The sequence below is a fragment of the Macadamia integrifolia genome, chromosome 10 (assembly GCF_013358625.1).
Source record: "Macadamia integrifolia cultivar HAES 741 chromosome 10, SCU_Mint_v3, whole genome shotgun sequence".
In the NCBI taxonomy this organism is placed as follows: domain Eukaryota; kingdom Viridiplantae; phylum Streptophyta; class Magnoliopsida; order Proteales; family Proteaceae; genus Macadamia; species Macadamia integrifolia.
This window is the reverse complement of record NC_056566.1, coordinates 9593563-9613105: the sequence shown is the minus strand read 5'-3', so window position 1 is coordinate 9613105 and position 19543 is coordinate 9593563. Positions and strand designations below refer to the sequence as shown.

The following is a 19543-nucleotide window of genomic DNA, read 5'->3' as shown; positions in this document are numbered from 1 at the left end:
AGCTTATATATCTAATCCAATGGCTTCCTCCACATCAGTGGGACCTTCCCTAGCGTACACATCCTCTACAAAACAAAATACACAATTAAATACAATATTACTTCATATCCTTTGTCATATCAAGTGTTTTCTACAAAAAAAAAAAGGTGTTCTAAGGGAAAACTCACCTAACTCCCTATATGGTATAATATTATTCTCTACTATAAGTCCATCGACAATAGTATCTGATATTTCACCATCATGTGTCATTTTCCCCCCTAAAACTCTACAAATATGCAAGCATGTCATAATTAAAAGCCACATAAAACGAGTAAATGAATGCCTCCTAATTAAAAAAGTAACATCACGTGTAGTCAATATCAAATTCTACCAATTGTAATCCACATGATTAGGAGAATCTAAATAGGTCTCACAATACTCTATAGTATGTACATGGTAAAAATAGATGCAGGTAGGGACAAAAAAATTGGGTTTGTTGCTATTCTATTTTTTCAAGATATGCCATATCTTTTATATTTTTTTGGTAAAAAGATACATCATAATTTTGGCCTTGTGAGTAGATGTCTTGACATAATTCCGACAGTGCTTTCTGAAGTGCCTATTAGGCACAATATTGTCATGCTTAAAACTTATACTTAAAGTCAAGTTGGTTCATTGGGTTAAAGTTAGGTGCAAACCACATTGCCCTTGTGATGTTGGCTGATTGTGGTTCGCAAACGGTCAACCTTATATCTTGACCTATGAGTTAACTTATTGATCAGTCCTTTTGATCATATGATCAGAACCATCTAAATAATTTTTTTGGATTTTGTCCAAAGGCCCAGGCACCGGTCAATGTTATCACAAAAAGATATAATATTAAATATCCCACCATTTTAACTCCTCTGGCTCTCTCTATATTAATACTTCCACCTTATCTCTGGTTTTTATTCACACATGCACATAGAGAGAGAGAGAGAGAGAGAGAGAGAGAGAGAGAGAGAGAGAGAGAGAGAGAATATCTTCGATACCAAAGAAGAAATTAAGAGATTTTCCAAACCACCATCACCATGTGTAACCCAAACACCATTGGTAGTTCATCATCCTAACTACTACCACCAACATGGTTGTGATTAGGAAACCGGATGAACAAATTCAATACAAACATGAGAAGCTATTAGAAGGTAAAACAGAGACAAATATGAAATACAAGCTAACAACAATAATGAAAATAAGGCCATTGCACATTTTCACTCACAATGCAAATAGGAAGAGAGATCAATTCATGCAATATAAAGAAAACTGAGCTATGTAAATGGTACTTGCCAATATCCAAAACATAGGAAATACATGTCCCATTTCAATTGAAAAGGTCTTATCACCATATCCTAAAATTGTGATAATATAACAAATACAATAGAAAGCATCAATAAAATCCAGCTTCTCAACTTTGTATTTCAAGATTGTCTCAACCAATATTACCAACAAAAGAATGATCAAGGTCACAACAAACTTGTATTTCACTCTATTATTCTTCCTTTTTTTCCTGTTCAACTTCAGCCTCATATTTTTGTTCTTCGATTAAATATCCATACATCCACAATTTCAAATATAAAGAGAAAAAAATGATACCATTTCTTCAAAAACTGCTCAGTTAATCTCCCCTATGAGAACCTAGGGATTGATATATGTGCCACGAAATGCCAAAATATTTGTCCATTTATTTATTTATTTTGGTAGAAATCTTCATCCATTCACCCAAAGAACAATGGTAAAAAGGAAAAATGCAACAAAAAATAAAGAAAAGAAAAGCAGCCAACAAACAACAATACTTCTCACAGTTAGACAAATAAGTTGCTAATGTTGCATTTGTATAGATCAAATATGGAAATAAAACGTACAACTAGGAATCTAGAGAATCCTTGAATACATTAAAACTCAAACTTGCAAAAAATTAGTTGGATTTCAAACTTAAAGACTAATAACTAGAGGTATGATGAGACTGAACTTGCCCCTCTCAATCCCACTATTCCAATCCCCTTTTCCCCCAAGAAGATATCGTGGTGTTCTTTTGGGCTTGTATGTTCTAATTTGTAAGACATCCTTAATCAACCTGAACTAGAACATCACTGATCACAGCAACGAAAGTGAACATTTTTATCTTGATAGGACTATTAGTGGCTAATATTATCCATCGTAATTCCCCATTTAATCGGTAGTTGAGGCTACTTATTTGGACCACTTAATTATGAAATCAAATAGAGGATGGAACACCTAATTGTAGTTACAAATAATAAAATACAGAGAGAATGAGATCAAAGACGCCTCTTCTCAGATTCCATAAAGAGAAGAGGTTTCCTTCATTTTATCAAATTTCATCAACATGCCTCTATCGCATCGTCCCCCTTTTAAAAGACTGTTTATCAATCGCTGCCAATTTCCTGGGTATTAGGTTTCAACACATCCTTCGACAGGGCAATTTTGTGGCCGACTATCTTGTCGGTTATGTGGCTTCCTCCTAGACCCCTCCTTTCCTGTTTCGATTCCCCCCTCCCTCCTCTATTTCCCCTTTTCTGTTTGCTAATGTTCCCTCGTTAATAAAGCTTTTTTACAGAGAGAGAGAGAGAGAGAGTTTTCTCTGAGAAAAACTTGCAAAGAAGAGAGAGACTTGTGCAGTTGAATGGAGATGGAGAAGAAGAGGAAAGGGGCACCATGACAGGGACTCCACTAAATAGCTTCAGATGGAGACTTGCCGAAGAAGAAAAGCCGAACGAAGATGGAGAAGACGTTGCAATCATGGTTGTAACTTCATATGGAGACACAGTGTGCTCTGAGTAACTCAGTCCCAATACTTCAAGTCTCAAGGAAGGGGATGGTTCATTCTCTAACGACAAGAGCTGTCAGAGCGAGGGAAGAAAAACCCATGTGAACTGTAGGTCAAGGATGAAATAGGGTTTTGAGAGGAAAAGAGGGTTGCAATGTTTTGATTTCTTCAATCTTGATCCATACAAACATACAAACAAGGTCTACGTAACTATATTTCATACTACTGAAGTACTATATATTGTTTTATTCTAAATCAACACATCATATCCATGTGTTTTAGATCCTACGGTGCGAAAGAAACCCCTCAAAAGATTCGTATATAGGGTGACCAACCAGAAAACCCCAACCCATTTCTTTAATGGCAAAATGAATTTACCCAAAATTTACTTATTTTTAATTATTTTTCAACTCAAATAATTTTTAGTATGATCCATCCGAGCCATCCCTTGAGCAATATATGATCCTACACCAACGAAACATGCTACCTTTCCTCTCAAAGAATATGAAAGCATTCAAGTAAAACCTGTTGATGGAAATAAGCATTAGACACTTCCAGAATCCATTGGAAAGCCATTGGAACTTAAAAGCAGGAAGCTCTGTCATCTTCAATATCAATCACCTCTGTACTTGAGAGGAACGATTGCAGAGAGGAAAAATACCGATAGAAGAACACAGATTGAACCATAAATGTCTGCAAGAAGCAGAACCATCAAGCTATTTTGTCCCTCTTTGTCGAAGCTGATTCCTTTGGTGGCTGTGGAAGAGCAACGGCTCGACCTCGGCTCTATTGCCCGGACTTTTGGGCTTGACCCGGCATCGTTGAAGCTTAATGGTCACTTCGTCAGTAGAGGTGTCGATCTTATCTCCTCGTCTGTCACTTGGAAGTCCCTGCTTTCCTTCTTCTCTTCTCGAGGTTTGTCTACTGGAGCCAACGATGCCGATGCTCTCATCGTCGATGGCAAACTCTGTAAGGCCGGAACCAAAAGTAGGTTTCTTTCTTTCTTTTCTAAAAAAATTTCGGTTTCATTGCTTTGGAGCTTTAATGGGTTGTTTGGGTTTTTGAAGAGCTGTAATGAGTTCTTTAAGAATGCTTTGGTAAAATTTTAGCAGCTCAGGGTTGATTTGGGTAGCGTATGTTTGGGATTTATGCTAACGTGTATCAGTGAAATGGTTCTGCTAGGCTCTATGTTGCGTGTTGTGTCCCTTTTGTTTTAGTTTCCAGGATGTGCGCAATAGTGCATATTGGAGTTTACCAAAAAGTTCACAACATATTATTATGCTTGCTGCTTATGGTGGCACTTAGCAGTTTGGCAACGATCTTATTATGGCTTGCGATCTCATTTTGCACATTAGATTTGGTGTTGTAGGTGTGTTACTGCCGAAATCCCCAATGAGCTAATCTTGCACAAGCACAGAAGGCAGAGGCCCAGAGGTATCTCCAGGATTAGTCCTCCGATGCCTAAGTTAGTGACCGGCAGAATAGTGTATTCACAGGAGTAATGGTGGGTGTCGGCGTACCTCCCCTGGGTCCCTTTTCGGTTTCTTCTTATAGGGTTGCTGGTCCTAGGGTTTCGGAAACCCCCTTTGGGAATCTTCCCCTCACGTGGTTTGGAGCCTTGCGGCCTCTATCGAATGGACGACACGTGTCCCTCCCTCAGTTGCCGCGTGTCATCGCTTTATTCGGTGACAAATTCTGCCGTATCAGCAGCCCCCTTACTTCCATTAGGAGGCTCATTCAGTGGGAGTAACCATCTAATTTATCTTGAGTGCCCCTTCGGTCTTAGGTTTCGGCGTTCGTCCCGAAAACATGGCCTTCGGTTGGTTATGTTCGGTTCTGGCCTGAGACACCAACCGAGGTTCCGACCTTCGGTCAGGTTTACTCAGCTTTGGCATAAGCTCCTAACCGAGATCGTGACCTTCGGTCAGGTTCACTCGGCCTTTGCATGAGCCCCCCACTGAGGTAGTGACCTTCGGTCAGGTCCACTCGGCCTTTGCCTGAGACCCGTACTGAGGTAGTGATCTTTGGTAAGGTCCACTCGGCCTTTACCTGAGCTCCGTACCGAGGTTGTGACCTTCAGACATGTCCACTTGGCCTTCGCCTGAGGCCCCTACCAAAGTTGTGACCTTCGGTCAGGTCCACTCGGCCTTTGCCTGAGCCCCCTATTGTGGTAGTGACCTTTGGTCAGGTCCACTCGGCCTTCGCCTGAGCTCCCTACCAAGGTTGTGACCTTCGGTCAAGTCTACTCGGCCTTAGCATGAGCCCCCTACTGAGATAGTGACCTTCGGTCAGGTCCACTCAGCCTTTGCTTGAGACCGGTACCGAGGTAGTGACCTTTGGTCAGGTCCACTCGGCCTTGGCATGAGCCTCCTACCGAGATAGTGTCCTTCGGTCAGGTACACTCGGCCTTTGCCTGAGCCCCCTACCGAGATAGTGACTTTCGGTCAGGTCCACTTGGTCTTCGCCTGAGCTCCCTACCGAGGTTGTGACCTTCGGTCAGGTCCACTCGGCCTTTGCCTGAGCTCCCAACTGAGATTGTGACCTTCGGTCAAGTTTACTCGGCCTTCGCCTGAGCTCCCTATCGAGGTTGTGACCTTCGGTCAGGTTCACTCGGCCTTGGCACAAGGTCCCAACCAAGATTGTAACCTTCGATTAGGTCAGTGCGAGTCTAGGCACGGTGATACGCTCGTGCGCTTTGCTAGAGTGTACTTCGGGAATCGCACGTAGATGACGTGTACTGCATTTAATGATGCTGGGGAATTGTAGCGACGCACTGTTGCTTACAAATAGTGTCACACTCTCATTTTGTCATCTTCTACTCATTTCTCTGACCATTCGTCCTTCGTCCTTAACTTCCTCTAACTTTGGTTCGGCCAGTCATTCAGAAGTAAGTCATGTCTAGCTCTTTAGGTAGTGGCCCCTCGTCATCCGAGGGTGCGGTCTCTAGCCGTCGAAGTCCCGGTCGGGTTCGAGGGATGTCCTCGGATTCATCCTCCACATCCACATCTTTGAATGTCTCCTCGTCCTCTACCACCAGTGACATGAGCGGTGAAGGTATTAGGGAGGGGCTTCTCGACTCCAGGGACTAGGCCAATGAGTCCTTGGAGGTCGAAGACAGGAATATAGTTTCGACCATGACCGAAGAGGAGTTGATGGAGCTGCGCGTGTTATGTGGCATACCGGACGAGTTCGTCCTTTGGGTACCGAGGCCCGAAGATAGAGCAAGCTACCAAAATCCTTAGGAGCTTTGCTTTTATCGGGATGCCTTCAAGGCCGGGCTTCGGCTCCCCCTTCACCCTTTCTTCAGCCAGGTGTTCCGGCACTATGGCATCTCTCTAGCCCAGCTGACCCCGAATGGGTGGCAGCAAGTCCTGAGTTTCATTGTCTTCTTCTCTCGGATGGGGAGACTTCTCTCCCTTCCACTCTTCCTCAACTGTTTGTCTCTCGATTCCAGCAAGGGGGACTTGGGCTGGTACTACTTCTGCCCTAGGAAAGACCTCCGATTTCTGAATCGATACCCAACCTCGATACACGGTTGGAAGTTGAAGTTCTTTTTCGTGAGGGTGTCCGAAGGGTTCCCCTTCGGTAATACTTGGGACATCCCAGACTTGAAGGACGTGAACTCTACACCTACCCTCTTCGGGACAGATGCAGAGTCACTGTCGATGCCTAAGGACAAGACTCTTCGTCGGCCTGTCGAGTCTAGTAGCCTCCAGTCGGATGCCTTCTTGTTCCAGTTCGGGCTTAGCTCGGGTGAGTCCTAGGTTTGTAACTGCTTTTGTTTCGGATTTAGCATTCTCTTACTGATCTTTATCCTCTTTTCTGCAGTGCAAATTTCGAGAGCAGAAGCAAGAGCGGCCGCGGCCGCAGCTGAGAGGCAGGCCCAGCTGAAGGAGGCCAGGGCCCGAGACGTCCAGCAGAAGCATCCGAAAGGTAAGAAAAGAGGGGCTTCGACTTCCCAAGCCCTCCCAAGGAAGAAACCTAGATCCGAAGGCCCTACCATCGAGGTAGTTCGGACGCTTGAGTCCCCATGCCGCGGCGCATCTCCTCCGAGGGCCTCTTCCCTTGGTGCCGACTTCCGAAGTCCGAGGGGCAGTTATTCTCGGGCCAAAGTTGGGTTCGTCCCTCGGTGGTCCATTAAGGAGGGCGAGACACTGACCATCGGGCGGGTTGCCCGAGAGCTCGTCCAGAAGGGGAGCCTGCCAGGAGACGCGGCCGAGGCCCAAAGCCAAGGGACCAAGGCAATGATAACAAGCACTTGCGTGTTTATGGCAGCGGTAATCTTCGGTCTTCGGCCTTCAGAAATTTTTTCCTTTTTTTTATTTTTTATTTTTACTGTTGATCTCTTTCAGGCTCAGACCCAAGTCGGCCAACTGACTATCCGGACCGAAGCCCTGGCCAGGGACCTCAGGAGTCTGGGCATGAAAAGTCGGCCCTCAACAAGGAGCACACAGTCCTCCTTAAGAAAGTGGAGCATTTGGAGGCCGACTTCATCCGCGCACAACAGGAGAGCGATCGGAAGCTCCGCGAGCTGGAGGCGCAGATGGTCACGAAGTTGAGGGAGGCCGAAACCCGAGCCATCGAGAGCTATAAGTCCTCTGAGGACTTTAGGGAGGTGGTAAAGTGTGCCATCGCCCCCGGATTCATCATGGGTGCCACCGATGTTCGAGACTGGGTCCTTAAACATCATCCCGAGGTGTCCTTCGAGGGGAGTGGCCTTATCTTCGAGGACACCGATGCAACTCCTACCACCACTGATGTCGTAGATGGCGAGGACAACGACAGTGAGGGAGAGGGGGCCCATGCTTCTCATGAGGTCCCTCTTACTCTTGGGAGAGGAGACTCCGATGTAGACGCTGCCGACAATGCCGGGGGCTAGGCCATCCCTCTAGTAGACGCTCCATGAGGCCATTTTGTAACTTAGCCTTTGTTTTTTTTTTTTTGTAATTTTGTCCTTCGGGCTTCATGTAATTTTGGCCTTCGGGCTTCATGAATGAAATGCTTCCTCTTTTTTATGTTGTCTTCCTGACTTGCACTTTTTTTTTTTGCAATCCCAAAGACCGATTTCGAATCCGAAGGGATTTTCCAGATCTTTGGCCTACAGGTACAGTATGAAGGTCGAAGTTCTCGTTCAAGTTCTTTTTTATAATCCCGAAAACCAATACCGAATCCGATGGGGTGTTTTAGCTTTTCGGCCTACGGGTGGAGGTATGAAGGCCGAAGCTCTTATTTGAGTGGTTGTGGGAGCTAACCTTTTTCACGAGGTTCGGTCTTGTTGAGCCATTAGTCCGATGGTGGGGGAATAAAGGCCGAGGCTCCCACGAACCTCGGGTGTCTTCCCCCGCCGCAGGTGCTTCCTTCATAACACCTACCTATTGTCGACTCCCAACTAGGGTCCTATCTAAGTTGTCGGGTCAGGTTTGCTCTGCTTTGGCCTGAGCTCCCAACCAAGGTTATTCTTTCGATCATGTTTTCTTGGCTTCGGCCCGAGCGCCAGACTGAAGGGAGTGCCTTATATTTGCAACCATCGGGAAGCGATAGCCGTAACCCAGCTCATATATTTACGAGATGAAAATCCTTCGGAGTGTTTTGGATGGAGAGTTACAACTTGGAAGTGCTTAGGAAAAAATTACGAAATGTCAATGTAAATGTAAATGTTCTATTGGTAGAATTTCCTCAAGTTCTTTGAGTTCCATGATCGAGGTACCTTTTCTCCCCCTGTAGTCTCCAGGTGATAGGACCCTGGTCGTATTATCCTCGAGACTCTGTAAGGACCTTCCCAATTTGGAACTAGCTTTCCTTGATGCCTCGGGTCTGACATTTCTGCCCTTTTGAGGACGAGGTCACCCATTCTGAACTCGTTTCTTGGGACTTTGGAGTTGTAGCGCCTCGCAACCCTCTGCTGATAGGCGGCGATCCTTTCTTGCGAGGTGTCTCTGACTTCAGTCAAGAGGTCTAAATTAGCTCGGAGTCCTTTATCATTTTCTTCTTCATTGTAGTATTGAATCCGATGGGTTACGGCGCCTACCTCCACTGGGAGTACAGCTTCGGTGTCGTAAGTTAAAATGAAGGGTGTTTCTTCGATGGCTGACCTCTCAGTCATGCGGTAAGCCCAGAGGATGTTGTAAAACTCTTCTGCCCATAACCCTTTGGCATCATCCAGTTTCTTCTTTATTCCTTGGAGCAGGGTATGGTTGGTTACCTCTGTCAGTCCGTTGGTCGATGGATAACCGACAGATGTTTTCCTGTGGTCAATGCCGAGGGCATCACAAAACAAGCCAAAGTCGGGTTGTCGAACTAAGTTCCATTGTCCGTTACCACCACCCGAGGGATTCCGAATCGATAGACTACCGCCCTCTGGAAGAAGTCCCTTACATTTTTTTCGGATATCGTCGCCAGTGCTTCGGCCTCTGTCCATTTTCTGAAGTAGTCTACCGCCACCACTACAAACTTTCTTTATCTCGTGGACAGGGGTAACGGGCCCAGGATGTCCATTCCCCACATGGCGAATGGTATTGGGCTTGATAGGGATGAGAGCTCGGTAGAGTGCTGCCTGGGGATGGGGGCGAACATCTGGCACTTAACGCACTTCCTGACGAACGATTCCGCATCCTTCCTCATTGTCGGCCAGAACAGGCCCTGCCGTAGCACTTTATGGGTCAAGGCTCGGGCTCCCAGGTGTTGGCCGCATATCCCTTCATGCACTTTTCAGAGTGCGTACTCACCATCGACAGGGTTCAAGCACTTGAGGTACGGCGTGGTGAACCCTATTTTGTACAGCATCTCGTCCTTCAAAAGGAAGTGTGTTGACCGCATTCGTACCTTCCTTGCCTCGTCCCTGTTCTCGGGGAGTGTTCCTCCCTTCAGGTATTCGATTATGGCATTCATCCAGCTAGGGCCATATTCACCTACGGGTAATGCCTCCCGGGGTTCTTCGGTGTTTGGATGGGATAATACTTCAAAGTACACAGATCGCCCAAGGTCTTTGAAGTCGGAGGTGGCCAATTGTGACAGCGTGTCTGCGTTGGCATTCTCCTCCCGCGGCACCTGCCTTACCTCGAACTCCTTGAAGGTTGTTACTTTCTCTCGCACCGTCTTCAAGTATTCGGCCATCCTTTGTTCCTTGGCTTCATAGTCCCCATTCACCTGTCGCACCACGAGCTGTGAGTCACTGTGCACTACTAACTCCTGTACCATCAAGGTTCGCGCCAGATTTATTCCGGCTATTAGAGCTTCGTATTCAGCTTCATTATTGGAGGCGTTGAAGTCGAACTATATTGCATACTCTATTTTGAATCCTTCGGGCCTAACAAGTATGATCCCAGCGCCGCTTCCCACGCTGTTGGATGCACCATCCACGTACAATGCCCAAGTCCTTTTCGCCCGAGTCTCGACAGACTCTTGGGGTTCATCTGGGAGTGTTGTCTCGGCTATGAAGTCCGCTAGAGCATGTGCTTTTATTCCGGTTCTCGGCTTGTATTGGATGTCGAATTCTCCCAATTCTACGGCCCAGTTTACTAGGCGGTCAGACATATCCGGCTTCTGTAGTATCTTCTTCAGTGGTTGGTCTATGAGCACACACCGTGTGCGACTAGAAATAAGGCCTCAGTTTTCTTGCCGCTATCACCAGGGCGTATGTTACTTTTTTCACTTTTCTGTATCTCGTTTCTGCGTCCAAAAGCGTTCGGTTGACATAATATATTGGTCGTTGTTGTCTTCCTTCTTCCTTTATTAGTACCGCACTTACTGCCACTGCTGATATAGCTAGGTATAACTGCAAGGTATCCCCCGTATTTGGCTTCGTTGGCAGTGGGGGAGCAGCCAAGTACTCCTTTAGTTGTTCAAAGGACTTTTCACATTCCTCTGTCCATTCAACCTTTTTGGATCCCTTCAAGGCTTTGAAGAAAGGGAGGCACTTGTCAGCCGACTGAGACATGAACCATCCTAGGGCGGCGACTCTACCTGTTAGCTCCTGGACTTGCTTCACATTCTGTGGTGACCTCATATCTCGGATGGCCCGTATTTTCACCGGATTTGCTTCAATTCCTCTCTCCAAGACAATAAAGCGGAGGAACTTTCCCGATGCTACTTCGAATGCACACTTTGTCGGGTTCAGCTTCACGTCGTACCGCCTCAGCACCTGGAACACATTTTCTAGGTCTTGAATATGGTGTTTTGTCTTCAGGCTTTTCACAAGCATGTCATCCACGTATACCTCCATGGTTTTGCCAATCATCCCCTTGAAGATCTTATTCACTAACCTTTGATAGGTGGCCCTTGCATTTTTTAGTCTGAAGGGCATGACTTTATAGCAGTACAATCTCCCCTCGATCACGAAGGATGTCTTCGGGACATCGGCCTCAGACATCTTGATCTGATTGTACCTGAGTACGCATCTATGAAGCTCAGCGCCTCCTGTCCTGCTGTGGCATCGATGAGGAGGTCTATCTTCGGCAGGGGGTAGCCGTCCTTTGGGCAGGCCTTGTTCAGATTGGTGAAGTCGATGCAGATCCTCCACTTTCCATTTGCCTTTGGGACCATCACCACATTGGATATCCACTCCGCGTATTGGAATTCACGGATGAACTGAGCCTTCAGTAACTTCTCTACTTCTTCATCTATCTTCCGTTGCCTTTCGGGGGCAAAGGTCCTCTTCTTCTGCTATATCGGCTTCTTAGTCGGGTTGACACTCAGATGATGCTCTATTACTTCTTAGTCTATTCTAGGCATGTCCAAGGCTGACCAGGCGAAGACGTCAGAATTGTCTCGTTAGAGGAATGAGATGAGTTTTTCTCATTGTTGCCTTGGCATTGTAGCCCCCACTTGGAATTGGTGAGTGTTATCCCCCTCTTCGGCTTCAACCTGTATCAGCTTCTTAGCTGGTTCCCTCCTTTGATAACTTGTGTCGTCGCGTAGATCTTCTATCGGGAGCGCCTCGCCCGCCTTTTCTTTTCCCCATAAGGAGGTGGCGTAGCACCTCTGGGATGCCTCCTAATCTCCTCGACATTCACCGACACCGTTCTTGGTTGGGAACTTCATATTGAGGTGTGGAGTGGAGATGACAACCTTTAGTAGGTTTAAACCAACTCTCCTTAGTATGGCATTGTACGCCGAAGTAATGCCTACTACCAGGAAGTTGATCATGATTGTTACTTGGCGGTCTCAAGTGCCGGCTCTTGCTGGCAACTCAGTCGATCCCTCCACTTTGATCGGGGCACCGGAGAATCCTTACAACGGGTATTCGACCTTTTTCAGCTTTCCCTCGTCCAGGCCCATCTTCTGGAAAGCTTTAAGGAACAGGATATCAGCTGAACAGTCGTTATCCACCAAGATCCTTTTTACTCTGCAATTGGCTATGGTTATGGTGATTACTAGGGCATCGTCGTGTGGCGTGTGCACTCCTTCCAGGTCATCATCCGAGAAGGAAATAACCGTCCCCCGTCTTCGCCTTTTTGTTTGACCATTCAGCCACATGCACGCTTCTCGCATAGGCTTTTGCTTTCCTAGGCTGAACTTTCTCCAGCGGCTAGGCCTCCACAGATTGTCGCTATAACCCTAGTTGGGCTTTTATTTTCGTCCCGGAGGTGATGGTTGGCTTCCTCGGGTGTCCGGTCCCTTTGTCGTTCCTGATTGCCTCTGCAGGCTGGTCCCCTTCTTTCATGGCGGCCTTTGCCGTCTCTACGGCGGTTATCCCTGCGGTCATTACCATCTTGGGCATCCTCCTTTTCGCGGTCTACGAATCCGCCTAGATATCCTCTTCGGATCATTCCTTCTATTTCCCCTTTCAGGTGCCAACAATCTTCGGTGTCGTGGCCGTGGTCCCTGTGGAAGTGGCAATATTCCATATTGCGTCTCTCAGGGTGTCGTCCCATCTTCCCTGGCCACTTCATGGCTCTGGCGTCCGGGGAGTCCTTTATCTGCATTAGCACATCCGTTCGTTTCCGATTCAGGGGCGTGTATTTCTCGAACTTCTTCGGTGGACTGGGTGCCCGACCACGTTCGGACTTTTGTCTTTTGCCTTCTTCGGAAGGTTTGTCATCTGCTCCAGAGATCCTTTTCCTTCGCGTCTTCTCTTCAGCTTCTTCATCGGTTTGGAGGGTTTCTTCCATCTAGATGTACTTATCACACTGAGCCCTCAACTCGGCTAGGTTCCTCGGTGTATGCTTCGCCAAAGACCTTTTTAGCTCCTTATTCTTGACGCCTCCCAGTAGGGCCATGAACTCTTCTTTCGGGTCCAGACCTTTGATCGTGATCTTCTTTTGTTGGAAGCGCTTTATGTAGTTTTGCAGTGACTCCCCTTTATGTTGCTTGACGTTAGTCAGGTTCAACGAGGTCTTCTGAAGGGGTTGGCTACTGGAGAATCCCTTCACAAAGAAGTAACTTAAATCGCTGAAGCTGTGGATCGATTTCGTCTGCAAGCAGTTGTACCACAACCTTGCCACTCTTCTGAACATCATAGGCAAGGCGCGATACATGATGTTTTCCGAGACTCAATGGAATTTCATAGCAACCTTGAAGCCTTCCAGATGGTTGACGGGGTCCCCAGACCCGACATAGGTGTCATATTTGGGCAAGCGAAAACTGATCGGGAGCGCGTTCCTCGTGACCTCATTGGCTAGAGCCGTGTCATTAGTGAGGTCTGGCTCGCGAGTTCTTGTTTAGTTTTCCGCTACCTTCCTGATCTCGTTTTTCAGGTCTAGGATCATTTGCTTTAACCCCGTGTCCTCGTGTCTCTGTCCGTCTCCTTGGCATGGTTCCCCATGCCTGGTCCTGGCGGCTCATCGCGTCCTTTCTTTGGGTGTGGGGCTTTCCCTCATTGCTCGGTTTTGATGATTTCGACTGGACCTTATCGATCTTGTACCACTCCGGTCCTCGTCTTGAGCGCGCTCTGGCTGGATATGGGGGCCTTGCGGTGCTCTGCCGGTCTTCTGAGAGACGGCTTTGAAGACTTGCTTCATTGCCTCGGCCATTCGGTCATACTTCTCTTGAAGGGCTTCGAACTGCTCCCTTATCACATATTCCTGCGCCCTAGGAGGGGGTGGAGGATTACTAACTCCGCGCACCGAATATCTGGCAGAACGATGGTTCCTCGCGGAACCTTCCTGATCATCGTTTCCCCGTTCTTCTCCGATTTTCGTCGAGAAAGGGAGCCCTCCTGGAGGTTCCTCCTCGTCCATGTTTATGCTCAGCGCTGCTCTTGTTTTCTTACAATTGTAGGTTTTCCCCATCATTATTGTCATTCCCACGGACGGCACCAATCTATTATTGCTGAAATCCCCTATGAGCTAATCTTGCACAAGCACAGAAGGCAGAGGCCCGGAGGTATCTCCGGGATTAGTCCTCCGATGCCTAAGTTAGTGATCGGCAGAATAGTGTATTCACAAGAGTAATGGTTGGTGTCGGTGTACCTCCCCTGGGTCCCTTTTCGGTTTCCTCTTATAGGGTTGCTGGGCCTAGGGTTTCGGAAACCTCCTTCGGGAATCTTCCCCTCACGTGGTTTGGAGCCTTGCCCCTTCAGGAACCTTCCCTTCACGTGGTTTGCAGCCTTGTGGCCTCTATCGGATGGGCGACACGTGTCCCTCACTCGGTTGCCACGTGTCCTCGCTTTATTCGGTGACAAATTCTGCCGTATCAAGGTGTAAGTACATTATTAGAGCTTATGGTATTGTTTTTCGCAATTCGCTTTTGCTAGTTGTTTTAGCATTATGGCTGTTTGTAATGTTATAGTTCTAATGAGCTTGTATTGGATTGGAGCTGCTTGCAAATTTTGTCATTGGTGGGTTTTGGCATCCATCACCATCTCCTTGTTTGGTTATACCTTTTATTTTTATTTTTATTTTTATTTAAAGGTGGTTCCTGCACCAGTGTTTTCTTCTCAGGCATTGCTAATTCATATGTCTTCATTAATGGTATTACCAATGCTAATATAAAGGTGACCTGATGTACTTAAGTTGTATTAAGTGTACTAGCAATTTTAAGGGCAAAAAGTTTGAGAGGGAAACCCCCCTCACGTTTGCATCTTTGAAATTGGATCCAAATATTTCAATCATAATTTTGTTGCAAGGTGGAGTTGGTTGAAATGTGGATTTGCTTTTGATAATTTTCCAAGCACTTAGCCTGACCTGGTCTGAAATTTGAAATGTAAAAAAGTTCAGAAATAGCCCAGGAGGTTTGAAAGGAAAACTTTATCTTCTTCTTCCCCCTTCCCCCCCCCCCCCCCTCCCTTCCTTTTGGTAAACATGTGTAAATTCACTAAGAAGCATGTGCAGAAAAATTCAGTAGACACTCTTACAAGCTGCTTGGTTCATTTATGTAATTCATAACTTGTAGAAACAATAACCAACTAGATGATTAATATTGTCAAGCAACCAAGAAATTAAATCTATTGGAAGGTTAATTGAGAGAAATATGTTTTATTTGAATGTCAAGATTTGATCAAGCTACTTTTTGGCCTCGCATTGGACAATGTGGAATGTTGGATCTATGATATGATTGTGTTGGGAACTGTATTTGTTTATGAGATGCAGAACATGGGAGTGTGAAATTGGATTAGAATTATTTTCCTTCCAGTTATTTGCAGTTTATACATAAGTCGACCTTTCATGAGATTCAACAGAAGTGGGAGAGTCTAGAGAGAGATATATTATTACTGGGAGGAGGCAGAGCCTATGATTCCATTAGCTACAAATTCAGAAGATCAATATGTTAGTCTCCATTTCTCTTCTGGGTTCTTAATGGATCTATTCATCAAAATATAGAGATGCTGTACAAAACTCTGCTTAGATTAATTAGATCTATAATATTTTGTGTGATAAAACACAGAGAAAGGGCTGTGAAAGAGAGATGGAGAGAAGAGGTGTGGTGATTGGAGAACCCTGTTTCTGTATAAAGAGAGAGAGAGAGAGAGTTTTATGCATGTGTGAGAAAGATAACATAGTTTTTATTCTTTGAGGTCAAAAGGACATATATTTGGCTGATTGATTGTTTTGTACAAAGTTATGACGTTTTCAGTATCTGCAAATTATCTGCCAAGGTACTATGTTTGAGACCTCTGTTGCAGTGAGTAGATTTTAATTGACAATTTATTTCTATCTTATGCTTGTAAGTTGAAATGAACCACCCTAACTGTCTCTAGATTATGCACCCAATTGTTAAGTCAAGGAAATGGAATGATGGGGTCAATCTGATTGGATATTTTCACCAAACATATATCCTTTTTGAAACTTAGGGGAAAATTGTATCGGACTGTCGTGTGCCAGGCTATGATGTACGGGTCGGAATGTTGGGCCGTTAAGAAGCAGCACATTGATAAGCTAGGGGTAGTGGAAATGAAAATGCTAAGATGGATGTGCGGGAAAACTAGAAGAGACAAGGTTAGGAATGTGCACCGGTAAGGAGGAGTGACTCGATTCAGATAGAAGGATCCAAAAGAGCTAGAGGCAGACCTAAGATGACCATAGGAGAGGTTATGAGGAAAGATATGCACAAATTAGGCGTTGTCCCAAGTATGGTTTCGAATAGAGCAGATTGGAGGGCTAGGATCCAGGTAGCGGACCCGCTTTAGCTGTGTTCTACTTTGTTAGTGTTTATCAATCTGTCCCCTTTAACGCCTTTTATTTTCTCTTCCTTTGGCTTTCTTTGGATCCATGTAGCGACCCCATTAAGTTGGGACAAGGCTTTGTTGTTGTTGTTGTATACTTTTTGTGGGATCCAACACTGGTTCCTTTAACCTGCAACTGTCCTCATCTACAACATAGGCAAGGATGTTAGCTTTTTCTCATTCATATGCTTAGTATTGGAATCATGCTAGCTTTTGGAGATGCTCAATGGGCATTACTTAAGAAAAAGGATGTCCCTATTAGAGGTGTTATTTTCATGTCTTGCTTTTATTTTTATTTTAAATGTTTCTTGGAGTAAAATGATTACCTGCAAATTATCTCAATGCGCCATTTGTTTTCAGTTGGAAGAGGGTGAAAAAAATTCAAATGCCCACTTTTTCTTATGCATGTAAGAAAATGTCTCATTTCAATTTCTTCTTTCCTCTTATCATTTGCAATTGGTCTATAAGAGTTCTTATTGGAGAATTTTAGAGGTGTCTTTAGGAATCGATATCAAGGGGCTTCCCAAAAAGCTTTTGAACACAGTAGTGATTTTTTTTTTTCCTGTTTTGCTCTTCATTTTTGGATTCCTAGTGATCCAGGAAGTATTCCTGGACGTGGGAATGAAAGAATACAAAAATGGAGATTTCTCGGTTTCCTTGCTTGATTTATGAAATTTCTTATATTTTAGATCATCTGCTCAATGTTTATCTCACCAAATTATGAGTTGAATAGATATCCATTTAAATAGCCAATGTTTCCACTTAATCAACTTATTTTTACTGAATTAAGTAACTTAATTCAGAACTTTTAACTTGACTAGACTGCCCTTGCCAGCTTGAATCAATCAACATTTATAATGAGAGGTGTTGGCACTTCTTCAGCCTCAACTACCCTATCTTGTCTCTCTTTACTTGAGGGAGTCACGGGGGACCACCCCAATGGATATCATATCAAACCCTGTTTGATGAGGTTGGTGGGTTTAGGACCAAAGAGGTTTACTTGAACTTAAATCATGTCCTTTGCAACTCAAACAAGCTGGCGTTTGCAAAATATATGGTGTACTGATATTGTAAGCCGCTGCCCTTCTTCCCCCCCCCCCCCGCCCCCCCTGGTGAGTATCTTGAAGCTGCTTTTTTAGGGTATTGATAACTTATTTCCCGTTACAAAATTAATATAATGGTGGTGTTGATGAGTTTTGTACCCTCGTACACAGATTTTCCCGATGTTGAAAGCTGAAATTTATTTCTAATAATTTACTAGCTCATATATTCTTCTTTGTTATGGTTGATGGGTTCAATTTTCGTGATTATATATTCTCTACCCAGTTTTATTCTTATTGTCTACATAAAACTCACATAATTGAGATTGTACATTGCTGTCCACATGCTTCAAACTTTTAATACAACCTCAATCATTTTTAATGTCAGAGATGCCATAGACTACTGATGTACCAACATATTCATAATGCTAAATATTTCCCACCTAGTCAGTAATCTTTGTATGGAATTTATCAAATAGCAGCTTTGTTAACCCCCCCAGTTGCATCTCTTCAGGGTCATGTAACCCTTCAGATGGAGAATACGAGGATCACCAAACAAATGAAAACAATGGTTTTGGTGGTAAGAGAAATCCTCAAGTGGAAGATGACAACCTGCTGAAGAAGAAAAGAAGCTTAGGTATAAAGCTTGATTTATTGTAGCAGTACACATTCAGTAATGTGAATTGCAGTTCTTCCAAGCGCCAAATGTGTCATTTTCCGTGGAGGATCATTTGAAATTGAAATTCATTAATATGTCTGACAATATTAACATTTTTTCTATTGTTTTTCAGGAAAACTTGGTGCTCATCCAACAGTTGGGTGCAATGACCTTGGTGTGAAAAGAAAGCCATGTCTGGAAAACATAAATCTGCTCAAGAGGAAAAAGATGGACCAAACAAACTCAGGTACATTTAATTGAGTGGTTCGTCTATAATGCACCATGGGAACCTTGTTTCTCCCACTGTGAACTGGACCGTCGAATTGTACAAATCATTAGATGATAGGCATGTGGTGTGCCAAATGTATCTGCAATGATCCTAGTCGGCTATATTCCTTGGATGATCCAAAAGTATGTCCAATTTGTTAGTTGTTACACCCAAAAGAAACAAACTTGTTGAATTGGAGTGACCTTATATGTCACTGCAATTTCATTTTTTGCTGCTAATAAAGCTTTGGTGAATTGATTGGATTGGGAGGTTCTGGTGCATAGATTTTCTTCACTGATTCACTTTTCAGAAAATAACTTGTGTTCTTTTGTGGCATTTTTAGATTCTCAAGAGAGACAACATAACCCATCCAATGCCATCTCGGGTACTCAATTCACATGCGGCCACATTTTGAAGCGGTCCAGAGAAGATGAGATAGTTTCTACCTCTCCTTGTAAAAGAGCAAGATGATGGGTTCTTCTCCTTATTGTCGTGATAGTGCAAATTATGGGTCTTTCATCTCTCTCCAACACAAGAAAGAGGCAAGTTCTGCAAGTTTTATGGTGGTGTTGAAATCCTATTCAAATCTGGAATAGAAATGTAAAAAAAGTCAGGAATCCTTGAACCCTAGCAATGTATGGAGAACCTGGTTTATATGTAGTTAATCTGCTTTATATATTGAGATGAAGGGAATGCCTGTAACCATATCTCGGTAGTTTCCCTTATCCCCCCCCCCCCCTCCTTTCTCATTCCATTGTGTACTGGAGGGGGTTTGTCTCCATAGATGAGATTGTCACATTAGGCCCCTTTTGTTTCCCGGCCACACACCATTCCTGAGACCACACATCCCCCTTCTCCCAACCATGTCCAATTGACTGCAATTGGCAATCCTTGGAGCAAAATCAAAACCAAATAACCAAAAGCATAATGGATTTCAGAGCCTTTGAGCTGACTTTACCAATCAAGATTTCTGGAAAGGAGGAAAATATGAGAGTAAAACAGCAAGGCACAAGGAAAGACAAATCTGCAGGTCTTTACAATTTGAAAAGTGCTTTAGAAACAAATGGTACGTTTTTAAGATCTCATATCACTAATATGGGAGATTGATCTTACATTGGTTTCAAAAGAGATTTTGACATGGGTTGTTATTGTCTTGGGTTGTTTCACCTTGTAA

The 19543-nt window shown here is 44.6% G+C and overlaps 1 protein-coding gene across 2 annotated transcripts; it reads left to right on the top strand.

Moving 5' to 3' along the window:
• The first annotated feature begins 3255 nt into the window (after positions 1-3255).
• On the top strand, positions 3256-19072 carry LOC122090606. Of its 2 annotated transcripts, XM_042660243.1 has the most exons (4): positions 3288-3790; positions 17958-18080; positions 18235-18348; positions 18713-19072. In XM_042660243.1, exons 1-4 carry the CDS (start codon positions 3493-3495, stop codon positions 18838-18840), a joined length of 663 nt encoding a protein of 220 aa, XP_042516177.1. In that variant the 5' UTR covers positions 3288-3492; the 3' UTR covers positions 18841-19072. The 2 variants fall into 2 exon arrangements, with proteins under 2 accessions (XP_042516176.1, XP_042516177.1); XM_042660242.1 differs by lacking the exons at positions 17958-18080; positions 18235-18348; positions 18713-19072 and adding exons at positions 6632-7080; positions 7156-7818 and having other exon boundaries at positions 3256-3790.
• Positions 19073-19543: the final 471 nt, after the last annotated feature.